General features: G+C 42.9%; 1 protein-coding gene across 2 annotated transcripts in view; it reads left to right on the top strand.

The window, feature by feature from the left end:
- LOC119783739 (transcription factor HIVEP3) overlaps nucleotides 1–15,987 on the top strand; it is a 70,847-nt gene extending 54,860 nt beyond the window's left edge. For both annotated transcript variants that reach the window (XM_038285387.1, XM_038285388.1), the window contains exons 6-9: nucleotides 11,415–11,590; nucleotides 11,714–11,815; nucleotides 12,475–13,142; nucleotides 14,678–15,987. In XM_038285387.1, coding sequence (XP_038141315.1) covers nucleotides 11,415–11,590; nucleotides 11,714–11,815; nucleotides 12,475–13,142; nucleotides 14,678–15,304 — 1,573 coding nt within the window. In that variant the 3' untranslated portion in view covers nucleotides 15,305–15,987. The remainder of the gene's footprint in view (nucleotides 1–11,414; nucleotides 11,591–11,713; nucleotides 11,816–12,474; nucleotides 13,143–14,677) is intronic.
- The last annotated feature ends 1,658 nt before the right edge of the window (nucleotides 15,988–17,645 follow it).

The following is a 17,645-nucleotide window of genomic DNA, read 5'->3' as shown; positions in this document are numbered from 1 at the left end:
ACCTTGTACAAAAAGTTTGCAATGCCTGAGATTCTGCTCCACATTGAGGGAACAGAAGAAAAATACAAGGAAGTGGAAAATACAAATGTTGCAGACATGCCAGAGCATGAATTTGAAGCCCTTCGTGATGGCCTGTTGGAAGGGATCCATGAATTAGAGCAGAAGGTTATAGCATAGCCCATTTCAGCTAGTGCTGACCAACCCAGCGTCTCTTTTGCTGCTAGCGTTCACCAAACGGTCTACCAACCAGTGTCCCAGGGCCCTCTCTATCACCTAGCCTGCAACCCTTCTCAAAGCCACAGATCAGCCTTGAAAGAACCCGACTGCCTGTTTTCTCAGGAGATATGACCGACTATTACCGTTGGAGGGCCGAGTGGGTAGAGTTGGAACAGTTAGGAAACCCGATGAGAACCATTGGAGTCACCCGGTTCCACTTGCTGGCAAGCCTGAGTGAAAGGGTGAAAAAAGACTTGGTTCTGTCCAGCTGCTCAAGCCCAGAGGAGATGTTCAAGCGCCTCGACAATCGTTTTGGAAACAAGGCAAGAATTGAGAAACCGAGGACATTGAAAGCCTACCTCCTGTGAAGGAGAATAGTCCCCGGAAGACAATTTAATTAATCCAGGCCGTGGAGAGGGCCCTGAGCAACCTGGTCATATTAGGAGAGGAGGACATCTTAAAGAACAGGCTTGTTGCGCAGTCACTGGAGCGAAAACTACCAAGCTCACTAAAAGAAAAGTGGATCGAGTACAAAGCGGAACCTTTGCATGGATTCAGCCCACAAACCCACTTCGATTGCCTGCTGCTTTACCTCCAGAAGCAAGAGGCTATGCTGGAGGAGCTAGACTAGCTGGATGAAGGCCTCAGAGAGGCAATCCCCTCTGCAAAATTGCCAGTAGTCAAGGCAGCCAAGAAGGCGTACTCCAAAGCCACCTCGGGCCAAAGGGGATCCCAGGCAAAGCCACTGGCTGCTGTTTGCTCTGCCTGCTCTGAGACGGCCCATGCAGGTAGGCTTTTTGCATGCACTATATTCCGAGGAATGGATCTTCAGGGCAAGAAAAGCCATCTCCATGCAAACAGGCTGTGCTCTCAGTGTCTTGGTCCTCACTTGCAGAACGTCTGCAGCAACAAAAAGTTTGTCTGCACCAAAGCAGACTGCAGAACAGAAGAGCCCCATCACTACCTGCTGTGCCCCAGATCCACACCTCTGGCAAGTACCAAGAGAAAAGTAAATAGCAAAGGCCTAGGTCTCACTAGCCAGCAGGAGGAGCTCCTGGACAAAGTTGCCCCTGAGCTCAGAGAAGAATTTAGGAAGGCCTTTTCTAATAAGACTTCCGCCTTAACCTGTACTGCTGGGAAAACACCAGACGAGTACCCAGTAGTGATGATGCTCCTGGAAGTAACAAGCAACTCTGGCCAGCTCATTGGAACCTTGATAGACCTCGCCTCCGACACCAATTACATCACCCATTGCGCCGCCCAGCGGCTTGGACTGAATGGTGAGAGCATTCAATTGATGGTGCATGGTGTCGGAGGGATGACCAAAACGGTCAAAACCAAGAGATACTCCCTTCGCCTGCGAGTGAAGACCGCTAAGGGAACAGTGGCTGAACATAGGCTACTCTGTTATGGGTTAGAGAGCATTGCCGAGGTTAGCCACCCAGTCACTCCAGCACAGCTTCAGAAAATCTTTCCTGGTGTCGCTGCTGCAGAGCTTGCCCGGCCTGAGGCCATCGATCTCCTAATTAGCCACAGGGAGGGTCGACTGGTCCCTCAACCATTAAAGAGGGAGGGTGATCTCGTCTTGTGGGATGGACCGCTCGGCAAAACAGTCGGTGGCACTCACCCTGACCTTTTCGAGTCTGTGGACTTGACTCTCCACCAGTCCGAAACCCACTTTGCGCGGACTATGAGGACCTCGTCAAGCCTCTACAAAGAGATTCTCGTCCCAGCCAAAAAGCTTCCACTGACCGCTCTCAGCAATACCACTGTCACGAACAAAGAAGTGTTCGAATGGTTCAAGTGGGATAGCATCGGGGCAGCGTGCAGCCCGAAATGCGGGAGCTGCAAGTGCGGCAAATGCTCTCCGGGTGGCCAGGAAATGACCCTTGGAGAAGAAAGGGAACTCGAGAAAATAAAAGGCTGTCTCTCGTATGTTTTGGCAGAAAAACACAGCGATACTCCTCACTGGGATGCAGCTTACCCTTGGAAAGTGAACCCTGAAAGTCTGCCAAACAACCGCCAAGCTGTGGAAGCTACTTTCCGAAACACTAAAGCCCGGCTAGCTAAAGAACCACTGTGGAAGACTGCATACAGAGAGCAAATCAATGACATGGTGGCAAGAGGAGCTGCTGTCAAGTTCACCAAGGAGCAGCTCAAAGACTGGAACGGGCCGGTGTGGTATATTAGCCACCTGGTCGCTCCCAATCCTCACTCCAGCTCGACGCCAGTGAGAATAGTCTGGAACAGCAGCCAGGAGTTTAAAGGGATGAGCTTGAACAATCTGCTCCATAAAGGCCCTGACGTTCTCAACCCTATCCGAGGTGTCCTCTTGAGATTCAGGAGTGGTCTGTATGCGGCCCTCGGAGACGTCAAAAAAATGTATAACTCAGTGTGGCTTAAAGATGAGGAAGTACACCTCCACCGATTCCTTTGGAGGGATGACCCCAAGGAAGAAATCGAAGAGTTTGCTGTTGTCAGGGTCAACATCGGTGACAAGCCTGCCGGTTGCATTGCCCAGGTGGCCATGAGGGAGACTGCCAACCTGCCCCAGTTCAAATCCATGATCCCAGAGCGTCACATTGTGACAGAAGACTGCTATGTCGATGATATATTGACCTCCCACAATGATCTCCAAGCTCTAACCAGGATGACTGAGGGAGTCGAAGAGATACTCAAAGCAGGCGGCTTCTCACTCAAATTGTGGGTCCTCACTGGCCAAAGTGGGAGGGGTAAAGAACCTGACTGTTCCAGAGCAACAGAACCCAAGACCCTGGTACTCCCAAATCAAATGCGGGACGAAGAAAATAAGGCACTCGGTCTAGGCTACGAGCCAGACTTTGACAAACTCCGCCTGCTCACCTCAGTGAACTTCTCAAAACGGAGAGGAAAGATGAGAACTGGGTTGGACCTACAAGAGGAAGAGGTTCGTGCAAAAACCCCTGACCCTCTCACCCGCCGAGTTTTGCTAAGCCAAGTCGCAGGGTTTTATGACCCAATTGGCCTAGCCTCACCCGTCAAGCAAAAGGGTGTGATACTTGTGAGAGAGTCCTTTCAGGAGGCCGGAAAAGACTGTCCTGTTAAAGACACCTGGGACGACCCCCTCTCAAAGCATCTCAGAGAGGCTGCAATAACCCTCTTTGAGCAGTGCGTACGACTCGGCAAGGTGAGGTTCCCCAGAAGCCTTACTCCCCCTGGAGCCATAGGCTGCCCCATGGGCGTCACCTTCTCAGACGGCAGTGAAGCTTCATGTGGAGCAGTGCTCTACCTCCGCTGGGAGACCGTGGATGGAGTCATTGTCAGACTCGTTGAGTCCAAGGCCAAACTCACCCCACTAGACCAAAAGGGTGATGCCATCAAAGCAGAGCTGTGCGGGGCTGTCTTCGCAACTTGCCTGAGGTCCTACTTTGAAAAGCACTACCATATCCAAGTCGACAAGTGGGTCCACATAGTCGATAGCCAGACCATTCTTGGAGCCATCCAGAAGGATAGCTATGGTTATCAGTCCTTCTTTGCCAATCGGGTAGGGGAAATCCAAAAGGCCAGGCATGTCGACAATTGGAGATGGGTCGAAGGGAAAGCAAACATTGCTGACCTCATCACAAGGGGAGCACCTCCTGAGGACCTTGATGAAGGCTCAGCTTGGCAGGAAGGCCCTGCATTCCTCAAACTCCTCTTTGAAGAATGGCCTGTGAAAACTGCTGGAGAAGTCATCTCCTCTGTCACTGGAGATATTGCAGCACTCCAAAGGAAGGCGTTCTCTGCTACAGTCATGTCAGCTGCAGCTCCGCCCTGGGAATGGTCTGCCCAAAATATCATCGCTCTCGTGGAACTAGTCGAACCAAAAAGATTCAGCTCTCTGACACGTCTGTGTGGGGCTCTTGGCTGGCTGAAGAGAGCAGTTGACATCTGGCTAAGCAGACGCACCCAGACCCCTGGAGCCTTAAAGTGGGAGGCCAAAACTTACCTCTCAGCTGGAGAAAGGGCTGCTGCCTTCAACTTCTTAGCCCTTGAGGCCCAACACGGCGTCAAGTTCCAAGACACAACGCTTGATCGTCTAGTCGTTCAAAAAGAACCAACCATGGGTCTTCTTGTCTGTGGAGGGAGAGTCCAGTGTTTGGAAGAGGATAAAGTGGTCGTACCACTGGTCCCATGCCAGTCATGGCTCGCATCCCTACTGGTCAAGGAGGCCCATGAAGAAAATCACGAAGGCATCGCTCCAACCCTACTTCGAACACGAAGAAAAGCCTGGATCACACAGGGACGAAAACTCGTCAAAAAGGTGCTTAACAATTGCATAACCTGCGCAAAGCAAAGAGCCAAACTATGCCAGCAAGTCATGAGCGACCTACCCCTAGAACGCACCCAGAGAGCTTGCCCTTTCGAGTTCACCACCCTTGACCTCTTTGGCCCCTTCGAGGTTAAGGATAGTGTGAAAAGAAGGACTTCCAAGAAAGTGTGGGGGATTGTTTACTGCTGCATGGTCTCCAGAGCGGTCCATGCGGACCTCACTGATGACCAGTCAGCAGAAAGCTTCCTCCTGGCATACACTCGCTTTGTCGCCCTGAGGGGGCATCCAAGGAAACTCTGGTCTGACCGGGGAACAAACTTCACCGGCGCCAAACCAGCCCTACAGCAGTTCTACAAGCGCCTGGAGTGCCTGCAGACTCTATCCATGGAAAATGTGGCTGCAAAACATGGAACCGAGTGGAAGTGGGAGTTCCACCCGGCAGATGCGCCACACAGGAATGGAGCTGCAGAGGCTGCCGTGAAGCTTCTGAAGAGGGCGCTCACGAACCTTGGTGGGTTCACAGGGTCCTTCACATGGGGAGAACTACAAACCCTCCTCTACCAGGCAGCCAACTTAACCAACGAACGGCCAATTGACGCCAGAGCTCAAGAGCAGGAGGACTCCATCGAGTACTTGACACCAAACTCCCTCATCCTGGGTCGAGCATCGCTGGGGGGAGATACCACCGGTCTCGACCTGGAGACTCATTCCTGGCGGCGGTTGCGAGCTATCCAAATCGGGGTAGATCGCTTCTGGGCCAAATGGAGGGAGCTTGCTGGCCCAAATCTCGTCGTTCGTCAGAAGTGGCACCGGTCAGAGAGAAACATCAGAGTCGGCGATCTCGTCTGGGTAGCTGACCCAAATGCTCTGAGAGGTCAGTTCCGCCTGGGCAGAATTCTGTCTGTCTACCCTGACAACAAGGGGATCGTCCGGGATGCTGACATCACGACTTGCACTGGCATCCCTGCATCACAGTCGGGCAGCCGCAAGAAGAGCTGCTCTCCTTTGCCCACGACTGTGATCAAGAGGGATGTAAGGAGACTTGTGGTCCTTTTTCCGGTGGAGGATCAAAACCCTCTGTCCTCAGCCTCAATCTGACGTAGTGGTGAACGCCGAACGCTGCCACTATGCCATCAAAGTTGTACGTCATGAAGAGCCGCAAACATGCATCATGCCCGGGAAGAAAAAAAAAAAAAAAAAAAAAAAAAAAACACCCCTTGAAAGAGCTTTGAAGGACTCTGAAAGAGAAATTAATTAATTGTAAGATTTGTGACTTCATTGGATCTTGCGATCATTCAGTCAAGTGGGAGGTGTTTTGTGCACTGTCATTTGGTGGTGGGTAAACAACGTCAACTCACGGGTGATCAGGTGCAGAGGCGGATCTAGGGGGTGGCTACTTGGGCTTCAGCCCCTGATGTTTCCCCAAAAGCCCCGGATCCTCGCTTTTGAGCTGATCTGAGTAAAATGTGAAGTACTGGAATTCACCAGATGGTGGCAGCATGTGCAGGAAAGCAGCCTGTAGCATTGCCACGCTGAAGAAGAAGTGTTTCCCTCTCGTCTTTGCCAGCTTCAGGAGTCGTGCACCTCCGCGCAGCAAATTTAAACAGGGATAGGCCAGTGGCGGATATCAATGGATATCAGAAGCCTTTTTAAAAAGCAAACAGCTGGACTACCAGCACCACCACCAGTTGTTGCTAAACAGACTGATGTCCCAGGTATGTGAAGCTTTGACTGAATCAGAGCGTTTTTTTCTCCCGGTCTGCTGTGAAATTCTGTTCCCCTATGTTCCCCTAAATCTGTCCTCCCTGTATTGGGAGCGCGCATTGAAGCCAGATAGGCGCATCTTGCGGATCTGCGCTTCTGATCCATTTCTTGGTAAAAAATAACTCACAATCATGTAAAGGTTGTAGCATCAAGTTTAAACGACAGCTGTTGTTTAAAAAATTGTAAAATAAATAAGTAGACGAGGTCTTCTTACGCCGTTTTGTTTTTAAAGGGCAATGTGAAATATGAGAGATTACTGGATTAAGGGAATTTTTAGTATTTGACATGATATCACACATAACAATTTTTGGGAATTTGGAAACAGTTGCTCTTTATTTATTGGGGGGGGGGGGTGTTAATTCACCTGCAACACTTTAACTGTGTTTATTCCTCTCTTCATCAACAACAAACTCTGTGGATTTGGAATACATTTGATCATTTTTTGCCAGAGTTATGAGAGGGGAATTAAATATTTTAGCCACCTGATATAATCCATTCCCCCATGGGAAAAAAAGAAACAAATCCTCCATTATTTTTCATATATTATGTTTGAAACATTTATTACTTAATATTTTGAAATCCAAAATAGTTCAAATAAATCTCACTGTTGGTTTGATGATCTTTATGAAATGTATTTTTAATTCTTAATTTAAAATGTCTGGAGGAAAACATAGTCCAGTGGTTTTAGTTTCAACTTTTTTTTGTAAATTTTTAGATAAATAAATAACAGAAAATACATTTGATAAAGATCATAAAAGGGGGAACAGATTATTTCAGTCAGCTAAAATATATGGTTCCCCTCCTTTAATTTTGGCAAATAATGCACACATGTCAACAAATCCACATGATTTGTTGTTGGTGAAGAGAGGAATAAGCACAGTTAAGGAACTGTGTGCTGTTTAATGTTTTAGCTGATTTTCCCCATTTCATTTCATTGTATTTATTATATTTTTTAATTGTTCTCTTATATTATTTTATGATTTTTTTATTTTATTATGTATTTTATATGTGCAACACTTGGTCAACATGTTTCTGTTTTAAATGTACTATATAAATAAAGTTGATTGGGTTGGATGAGACGGTTCTCAGCGCCTCTCTGCTTGCGTAAATTAAAGTACACACAAATTATGGTTTTGTGTGCGAGGCGGCAAAAAAAAAAAAGATGGAAAAAAGGAGTCAACATCTGCACCCTCAGGGCTAAGCCCCTGATCTCCTAGAATCCTAGATCCGCCCCTGATCAGGTGTAACGCAGCACAGCTGATTAGGTGGGAGGTGGCACTTACCTGGTTTGGTGTGCTGGCTTGCCGTTGGATGTAGTGTTCCTAGTGATGCGTAGATAAACAGGAGCGTGCACGCACAGAGACAGAATCCAATTGCATGGCTGGAAGAGCGACGCACATCACCGGTAAGGTGCTGGGTTTTAATATTCTCTCGCTGGTTGTTTTAAACTGCTTGATCGACTGTTGTTGCCCTTTAACTGGTAGGATGTTTATAACTTTTTCACTGTGGTCGCTTGGCGAGTGCATTGTTTTAATCCGCCGATTACTGTTAAAGTTTATTAGTCTGAGTTGATGGTACAAACTTTTGAAACGAAGCGCGTTTGACGCTATGCGCTTACTTCCTGATTCGCGGTGCACTCTGGATGTTGTAGTCGGGCAGAAGTCGTAGTCGTTTCCTGTAATGCATGATGGGAGATGTGGTTCACTCACCTAGCATTTGTAAATGGGCTCCTGTTGTTATTTTAAGCTGCTTTTTGCAGTGGTAGCTCTGGTGTTTGTATGTAATGAAATGGATTAAGTGTAGTGTCTGCTGTTGTGCATTCTATTGTTTATATTTATAGATATTGTTGGCTATGTTTTAATGAGGAATTGTATTTATATGAATTATTTATACAAGCTGCACATCTTTATACGGTAGTTACTGACGCTTTATGGTGTGTGTCTAAATAAGAGTTTATAGCTTATGGATACATTTATGTGTATTTATATGGATATCTGAACATGGCATCTAATGTATAGCACAACTTTGGTGTTTTCCACAGGTTTATAACCTGCTGTGTTTCAAGTGTGAAATCAAGAAAGAAAATAAACAAACAACATTTGGACACTGAGTTGTAACCAAGTCTCGCTCTTCTAGCGACCCTTTCGGTGGGGATAAATAAAAAAAAAAAAAAAAAAAAAAAACGAACAAATATATTGGGGTCTGTGGTTGTAATATAAAAAAACAAAATAAAAAATTTTAAAGATTAAAGACATTTTGGCTAAACACTGTGCAGTATCCATGGATAATTTAACTTAAGTTTATTTAAATCCTACTGAATATATAGCTAAAATATTCTATTAAAAATGGATCTTAGGTCTACAAAACCTGAGTGTCACTTGAATCTATCAGAGGTGCAGAGTATTTAAATCACCCTCCTGCCAGCAGTTACTTTTAACTGTATTATAAGAAAGTTGCGCTACTTCTGCAGCAACCAGGTCCTGAATTTATCCAGCTCAGTGTCGCTGCTTAGAGTCTATTACAGTTGTGCAACAGTTTGTTGTTTTTTCGTCTTGCCAGTTCTGTCGAACAACGGAGAGTTTTGTAGCTGTGGTGCGTATCCTGTAATTAAACACAGTCGGTACACACTGGGTGTTTACAGCTTAGAATGAATTGTACATCTCTTCTTGTGCAGCCAGACGGGCACAGGAGTTTTTCATAGACGACAATTCATTCAGATATAGAAGATATGTGGTCCGCCGGGTCTGCAAATAGTCTCTTGGTAAACATCGAGATTGTGCATAAACATCTTTTTATAGCCTCGACACAAATATGTTGCTTGATTTTTTTATTATGTAGTGTCTATTTTAGGTTGTTGGCTGAAGCCAGGCTTCCCTTCCCTCTCTGATGTTGCTGCTGTTGTTGGCAGGGTTGAGCCGATCTCCAGCAGAATAGCTGGTATTCTTTGTGCTCCCTAAGTGTAGTGGAGGGTAAGGCCAAGGGAGTCTGTGCTTCTGGGCATTTGGTGGGGCTTCCCCAACCCACCTCGACAAAGAAAGCTTTGTTTTTTTAGTTCCAGTGAATGTGTGTTCTGCATTCATGTGGCGTCCACATCCATCATTGTTGTTATAGCTGCTGTGATACATTTTTTTTATTGGAGCAAAAGAGAACACTCACTGGGCTTTTGAGATAACGTTTAGGTCAGATTTGGGATTTTCATTCTGTGAATATCACAACCAAATGTGCACTTAATGGTGAACATCATAGTTTTTTTTACTTTGAATGTACAGAATAAAACTGACACAGAGGGACCTTTAAACTCAGATAAATGAAAGAGCCATAAACACACCTATTAATCAAATCCTATTTGATTTAACGAAGTGACTTTAGAGATACTATTGGAGTTTTAAATCTTAACTTTAAGAAAACTTATAGTCATACTGCAGTCATATTTTCATTTTTATCTTGGCAAGCAATTAGTAGGGGTATTGGTCCAACATATCGTTCTGAGCAGAGCGTTCATTAGGCTGACACATCTGGGCTCCTCACTCAGATTTGAATTTGTTTTGCAAAAATGTGCCCTCTTGATGCCATAGGATGGTAACTGAAGCACGGTTACTTAAGGATCCATATGTTGGGCCATTTCTTTATTATAAACCCATGATGGTGTTAAATTATGAACTCTCAGTAAAAATGTATAATTCTCAGTATTTTTGGTATATTGGAAATAAAAAAAAGTTAATTTTTTGAGGATCTTTCAATGGATTCTATAAAAACATTTGGTTTCAGCTGTATTTAAGGCAACATGTTTTACATGTAGTTTACTGGTAATTGTCCCTAACTTTGCATGCCAGACAGGATCAAGTTTATTTCCTACAAAAGATTTTTCAATTGAACATATGATAAACTTCAAAAATGATCTAAAATTAAGCAAACGATTTCTTAAATAAGTGTGTTTGTCCTTAATATGAGTAAGTAAATTTTTCATTGGAATTAGTATTTTTTCACCTAAAGTAAGGCCAATAGCTCTTATGCAGCTGGAAAAAAAAAAATTCTGTTGTTGTTTTTTTTTTGCTTATTTTAAATTTATATTGTCTTATTCCATTGGCAAAGTATCTGACTTTCCTGCTCAGTTCAAGATTTTTTTTTTATTATTTTGAGAAAAACAAAAAATACTTTTCATGCTTCATTCTTTGCTGTGTATTGTGAGGACAGGAGTTCCAGCTTTTCTCTGTAAAGCTTTCTTATACACAAAGCTGTCTGGGCGTACCCGAGGACAGAAGACATAACAGTTTACAACAGATAGAAAGCAATAGCAGCCTTTCTCTGTTTCACTAAGGACAGCATTTTTAAATAAAAAGCAGATTGTTCAGACAAACGTAGACAATTATTTCATTTTGGGGATTTCTTTTTTTTAATTCTGTCTGGTGGAGCCTTTAATTATCCCAGTGGGTTGTTTTGTCCCTTGCTGCATTATTATAATCATTTTTTTCCCTTTGAAATGATAAATATACAGTGTTTTAAACTAAACCCAGATTAATTAAACCAACAAAATGACATGCATACACAAGTTGCAAGCCCTACTGTTGTAATCAAGACAACACCAACCAAGAAAAGGAGTACCGAGACAAAGCAAAGACATTTAGAGGCTGAAACCTGACCAAGATCTTATGTGTCTTATATGTATTGGTCTTGGCCTCAAAATGGTTTTCTCTCGGTACTCCTTGCTCTTGTTTGGTGTGGTCTTGATTACAACACTGGTAAGCCCTGCACACAAAACAGTAATTAGTGACTCAAATACTAATAATCTAAGAATACATTTGTTAGAAATTATCATACTGTATACTTTATAATCCAATATTTGGGTTCTCAAAGATATTTGGCTTTTAGCTTAATGGGAGTTTTGATTCCTCAAACTAAAAAAGTATCTACAAACAATTGATTTCTTTCTGACATATTTTTGCTGTTTCTTTATTTATCCCAGTTATGATTAGATTTTAGTATAACTGAACTGGACTTCTGCCATTGCTGTGCATATCAGTTAGGAAAGCAGGGACTGAGTAACCAACTATCTGAATAAATAGTTCAACACAATGGAACTTTTCAAAGCAATGGAACTTTTTCTTTTTTTTCTTATCTTTTGTTTCTCTTCTTCTTGCTTTAGCTACAAATCCAATGATGACTACGTCTATGTGAGAGGTCGTGGCCGAGGAAAGTACATATGTGGAGAGTGCGGCATTCGCTGCAAGAAGCCCAGCATGCTGAAAAAGCACATCAGAACGCACACCGATGTCCGCCCATACATCTGTAAACACTGCAACTTTGCCTTCAAAACCAAAGGTAAGCCAAAAATGAGTGCTCTGTGAATTGAGCTTTGTTCAGCTGAGCATATTTTAGCTCAGCTGTTAGAAATATTTTCCTCAAACGCTGTGAGTTAAAAGTAGCTTTCAAACTCTTTTCCAGGGAACCTTACAAAACACATGAAGTCAAAGGCTCACGGGAAAAAATGCCAGGCAGTAGGGGTGTCTGAGGCGTCGCTGGACGATCCAGAGAGCGAGGAAACAGGTACTTCAGTCAGAATGGGAAGGCACATCACGCGTTTCTGCTTCCACTCCGGTGGGACACAGCTGTGTGAACTCCTGCATGTGAAGCATAGAAGCTGCTCGGGCCTGACATCTTATGCAACAGCATGTTCTATTCTCCGGCCTGATGATGTTGCATAAGGGATATGGAGAAGGGTGAGATAAATAAATCAAAGAATAAGGTCTGAGTCCCATTCTTCCAGTGTAGTTGTTGCAGGAGCCTGGCTCCTAAAACTTCTTCTTAAGAATGGAGTATAGCTGAACCGAGGCGGCCGCTTCCATTTGTCTTCCAGTCAAGCATCTCACTGTCTCCTCCGTGGCTTTGTCTTCTGCACTTCCTCTCGGTGACAGACCGAGCTGAGCTCAGCCAAGGACGAACCGATACCTCCATTCACAAGGCTGCAGAGATAGTTTTTGAAAAGACCTATTCAATTGAATTCCATCCTTTTCATTCTCAGTCTATTTAAAGCAGAGGTTTGTTTGGTGGAAGGTGAGCCGAGCCTTCGTGACAGCCTTTGGGTTTTTCATTGGAAGTTGTTCTGTAAAGTCTTTTTTGATTTTCTGAATAGGATTTTTTGATTTCCTATGAATGTAAGAGGAAATGATTGAAAGTTGCTTTTTTTCTCTTATCTGCTCCAACAGCAGGCAGTGAAGAGCGTGTTTTTGGCTCAGAAGAGCAGGAGGAGCATCAGTTCTCAGATGTTGAGGAATCTGATGAAGAGGAAGATGATGATGAAGATGAGGAGGAGGAGGAGGACGAGGAGGAAGAGGAAGAGGAGTCGACATCCCATGAAGACCCTCCATCCTCCTGTTCATCGGACACTAATCCATCAACAGGAGGCCACACCAGTGGTGGGAGGCGCTCAGAGCGGGGCACCTCTGATCCGGATCCAGGTCCCCCTCAGGAGCCTGCTCCGCGGGGAGTGTGGCCTGGCAGACGGACAGCTTCCCCAGGCAGGAGGAGGGCCCTTTATTCCAGGCGAGGCTGGAAGGGCTCCCCAAGAGCATTCTCCCCCAGCAATGAGAGCTGCTCCCCTAGCCGTAGCCTCTCGCCCCGCCTGGAGCTTTCCTCACCAATCCACAGCCTGTCCCCCAGGACTGATTTGTCCTCGCCTAGCAGACACGTCTCACCCTCTCCAGAGAGAAGACCATCTCCTGTCAGAGCGCATTCTCCTCTTCATCCCATTTCATCCAGCTGCTACCGGCCATCTACAATTGGGACCCCTCCATCACCACTGGGGGCACTTTACAGAACGCCTGGATACCTTCCCTGGGAGAGCCCAGGCACAAAGGGAGAACATGTTAAACCAGTAAGTCTCTTTTTTATTATACCATGTGTACAGCACTGAACACAAATCTAGCATCCATATTCTCTTAGACTCTATAAAAGTTACCTAGATTACAAATTGTTGCTTATTTTCTAAGGTTTCTTAAGGCTCTGGATGCTTATTCACAAATGTATCTATCTAGTTGTTTCATCCGATCAAGGCCATATTTTATCCGCATTAAACAGGTTTGCATTTTTGTCACATTCCACAAATATTTATGTATTTTACTGATATTTCATGTGACACACCAAGAAAAAGTATTGCATAATTATGTAGTGGAAGGAAATAATTAGAAATGTCTTACTTTTGTTCAAGTAAATGTAGCATGAACTTAACCTAAATAGCTCACTCTACATTAATCTCAGCATAAATATATCTGTTCAATGAAGGTGAACAATGGTGAACAAAAACACATCTTTTAACAGGACAGCTAATACAGTCGTAGTACCCACCACATATCCGAAGATTACGTTTTTAAAAAAACTTAAAAGTACAGTCATGCTATTTGTGTTAAGTGCAAGGAGAGGACATGCTAAAGATATCAAGAATGAAAGAAAAAAAGTAAAAATATTACTTTGAGAAGTCTTACATGTAGTTGTACCTCAGCTAACAAGGTTCCCTGTTAACCTGAAAAAGCATAATAAGTAGAAGAAAGCTAAAACAACTGCACCCTAGTGGGGAAAATAATGGTTTATAGTCATGTAGTGGATATACCAAACATGGTAAAAGGCGTTTTGTCAGAAAAGAACCTACATTTCTTTTCTTTATTTGCTTTTATTATGCTTTTTTTCCCCCCTTCTATTTTATTATCTAATCAATGTAAAGCACTATGAATTGTCCATGTACTGAATTGTGCTATACAAATAAACATCCCTTGCCTTGCCTTGCCTTACATTAGTTTTACTGGAGATTGATAATTTATTTGGTGTAAAAAAAATCTCCACATGATGCTGAATGTGCAGTGAAGCACAGTGGTGGTAGGGATGGGGAAGCTACTCAAAGTGGATTGGACGATGGACGGAGCTAAAGATGGGCTGTAGAAGATTTTAAACACTCCAAACATACAGCCTGGGCTACAGTGCTGGTGTAGATAAATGCATAATCATATGTAATAGGCAGGTACAACTCCAGCCCTTAATCTAATTCAAGCTATTCTGCTCATCTTAAAGTTTATGATGGTAAAGTTTGCTCTTGGGGGACCAAATACAAATATATCCCTCGTTTTTCACACTTTTTGCTACTTTTAGATTATCTATGACTTATTAAGCCCTTAAAAAACCATTGAATTGTGTTGTGGTAAGAACCAACCTTTTAAGATTAAGCAAATATGGCTGTTTTTACAAGGCTCTACAGGCAAGAATTATAAAGCCGGAGATTGAAAAGTCTAAAAAGGAGCTTTACTTTAAATAAAGTTTGTTATTATGGTGATAATTAGATTTCAATTTTAAAACGAGGAAATAATCATTGTCTTAAAGTTAGAGCCTCCTTTAAAATTAATGTGTGTGCTCCCCCTGCAGGAGAAAAGTGGTGCAGCAAGAGAGAGGCCAACACTTTCAGAAACCAGACTTTTCCCATCAGCTTTCCGTCTCTCTACTTGCGAGGCCTATCCTGGCCTGCAAGCAACAGACCACATTTTCAGTCATCTTCCCATGCACTCCCAGCAAGCAAAGGTCCCCTGCCTGATGATACCCATCGGTGGGATCCAAATGGTACAGGCCAGACCAAGGTCCCACCCAACTACTCCCTCATCTCCAACATCTCCTCCACTAGAGGGGCCATCGATGTCCCGATTTGAGACACACTGGGGCGGGACCCCCAGGACTCAAGGGCTAAGGACTCCTGGAGACACCTGGTCAGATTTTCAGGCAGCAGGAGCCAGCCGCCATTCTCTCAGCACAGACCCTACTTTTTCCAAACCCAAGTTGGAGACCACAGACTCAAAGCAATATGGCAGCTCACACAGCTTCGTCCACCCCCAAGGGTCTACCACAGAGACCACCGAAGGCTCTGCCAGAGACACAAAGACTTCAGAAACTACCCTCGGTATAGCAGCCTCTGTAGCCTGCTGTGCGGCTGGAGCGCCACCAGAGCGGGAGGACGTGGTGGAGGGAGACGCTAAAGGAGACACAGAACAGAGCACTTAACATTGTTGACACCTTGATGTGTCTGACATCCAGTTTTGGTTTATTGGTTGCTACACTAGTCTTGTTTTTTTTTTTTTTTATTGCTTTGTTTTTTATACAGATTTCAATACAATCGTTAACTTAAATGTTTGTTCTTTGGAAATATTCAGGTTTGTTATAAAAATGCACTTTTTTCTGTCGTTCCTGTAAATCTCTATATAAATGTATATGCATATACAAATATATATAGTATCTGATTGGATACTGCTAATCTCAATGTCTGTTTGAATATATGTAAAAAAAAAAGGAGTATGAATAAATCTGTAAATGACCAAAATGTTTCATCATAAAAAGAAATTCCCTTAGTATTACTCAAGTTGTAGTTCTTTGTGCCTTTTCTGTCTATTTTTGTGTTATTTTAAATGTAAACATACACAAAGAGAAGGCTGTGAATTCAGTTTAATTTTAAAATTTTTTTTTTTCTATGGAGGGTTGGTATTTGGTGTTTTTGTTCTTCAGGCCATTGCTTTATTGCAAGGGTGATTAAATTACATGGCAGGAAAATGCACTGACATTTTTTATTTTTATTCTTTAACTAAATGCTTCAGATTTAGTTTTTTTCAGAGTTTATGTCTTTACAAGGGAAATTGCTCCTTATTTATGACATTGATCCTTTTTTGGGGTAGGGATGGGGATTTTTTTATTTTGTTACATCTATTTGTCTTTTTCATGATGTCTTATGACTTGAACTGGTGGCAAAGATGATAAATGAATATATTTGGCTGGTACCAGAGGATCAAGTGCCCTATAGATTTCAGACAGCAAAATTTCTAGTCGCAAAATAAATAATAATAAAAAGAAATCCACCAGGTTTTGATGAGGTTGTGCCTTTTTTTAACAATCAAAATCCTGTTTCAACACAGCAAGAAGACTGGACAAAAGTCATTATCTGATGAATTTTGCTGCAAACTCCAGTCAACAGGTTTTTCAAGATAAAAATAAAGGATTGGACAATCTGTGGACAATGTTCTAATGTGTTTTATTCATTTGTGCTTGTATAACATGTTAACTCAACTGAACCGGGTTGTGCTTTAATTACTTTAGTTAAAAACATGCAATGAAAAATGAGTTACCCCCTAACTGCTTTCTGCTTTTGCATTTTTGTCACACACAGATATTGTGACAAACAAATGATGTTATCAGATTAAAGAAATCCTGAGTGAATATAAAAAGCAGTTTTCAAATGATGTTCTGATTAATTACGGAGGGGAAAAAAACAACCAACAAGCTGCTGTGTGAAAAAGTGGCTAATCCCTGCATCTAATTCTGCCCTACAAATTATTTTAAGACTCAACTTATGAGTTGTTACTGCACTCTTGGAGTAGATTTTGTAAGCAGACCACTTTTGGGACAGTACAACATGCTGCATCTTTTCTCTCTTTGTTGAAAATGCCTCTCACTGTGCCTCTTCCAAAGTTAGGGAATTGACTTTTAACGTGTTCCAGAGTTAAACAAGTCATTAGCATTGTAATCTGTTATACAATTCTTTTAGATCTATGCGTAATGATTTGCTTTTTGAAATCTTCGGGGAGAATGAACTGAAAATGTGATAATTAAAGGTAATAAGCATGGGGGTAATTGCTTTAATACAGAGAAAAAGGTTTCCCTCTGTTTATATTGGGAGCCATTTCCTTATGCAGCATCTTTTCTTAGGTCAATGCCAAGTTGTCAATCAGGTCTAAGACTGAAATCTGCCACTTTCTTTAACTAGAGAGATAGCAATAGTTAAACTTACTTGCAAATGAACCACCACTGATAAAGTTTCCAATAAAGTTAAGAACTTTTTTTTTAACCTCAAATAACTTCATTTTTTTTCATAAATTATAACTTCAAATCTAGTTTTTCCCTCAAAGAAAAAAAAACACTATTGATTGCTGTAAATTAAATTTTGTTTTACCATTAAGAGTTATAGGGAGGAGCAATCTGTGAGTTCCTGTTGTTTCATCTTTATGTTGGCCTCTACAAGGCCAAGATTCAAGCAGTTATTCTGTCAATCTTTCACCACACCTGAGCCATGGATTTCTGCAGCTCCTCATGAATTATAGGCCACCCCTTGTCTACTTTGATTATCATTCTTTTATATACGCTGTTAATTTAAATAGACGTGTCTAGGCAAATTTGCAGCCTTGCTTTACATTTTCCTGCAGACTGCATGGAGTTTCAATAGACCGTGTAAAATGTTCAAGGTTTGTCATGCTAATGTTTGTCCCTGACCTACGTATCTACTGTGTATCCTGGTCTCCGTGATGCAGCTCGTTTGCCACTGTTTTACATAAAACCTTTGAAGCCTTCATAGGGCAGT

This window comes from Cyprinodon tularosa, unplaced genomic scaffold (assembly GCF_016077235.1).
Source record: "Cyprinodon tularosa strain WSP-4 unplaced genomic scaffold, ASM1607723v1 ctg210, whole genome shotgun sequence".
NCBI classification, from domain to species: Eukaryota; Metazoa; Chordata; class Actinopteri; order Cyprinodontiformes; family Cyprinodontidae; genus Cyprinodon; species Cyprinodon tularosa.
Note: the sequence above shows the minus strand (reverse complement) of the source record. Positions and strands in the feature narration are given on the sequence as shown.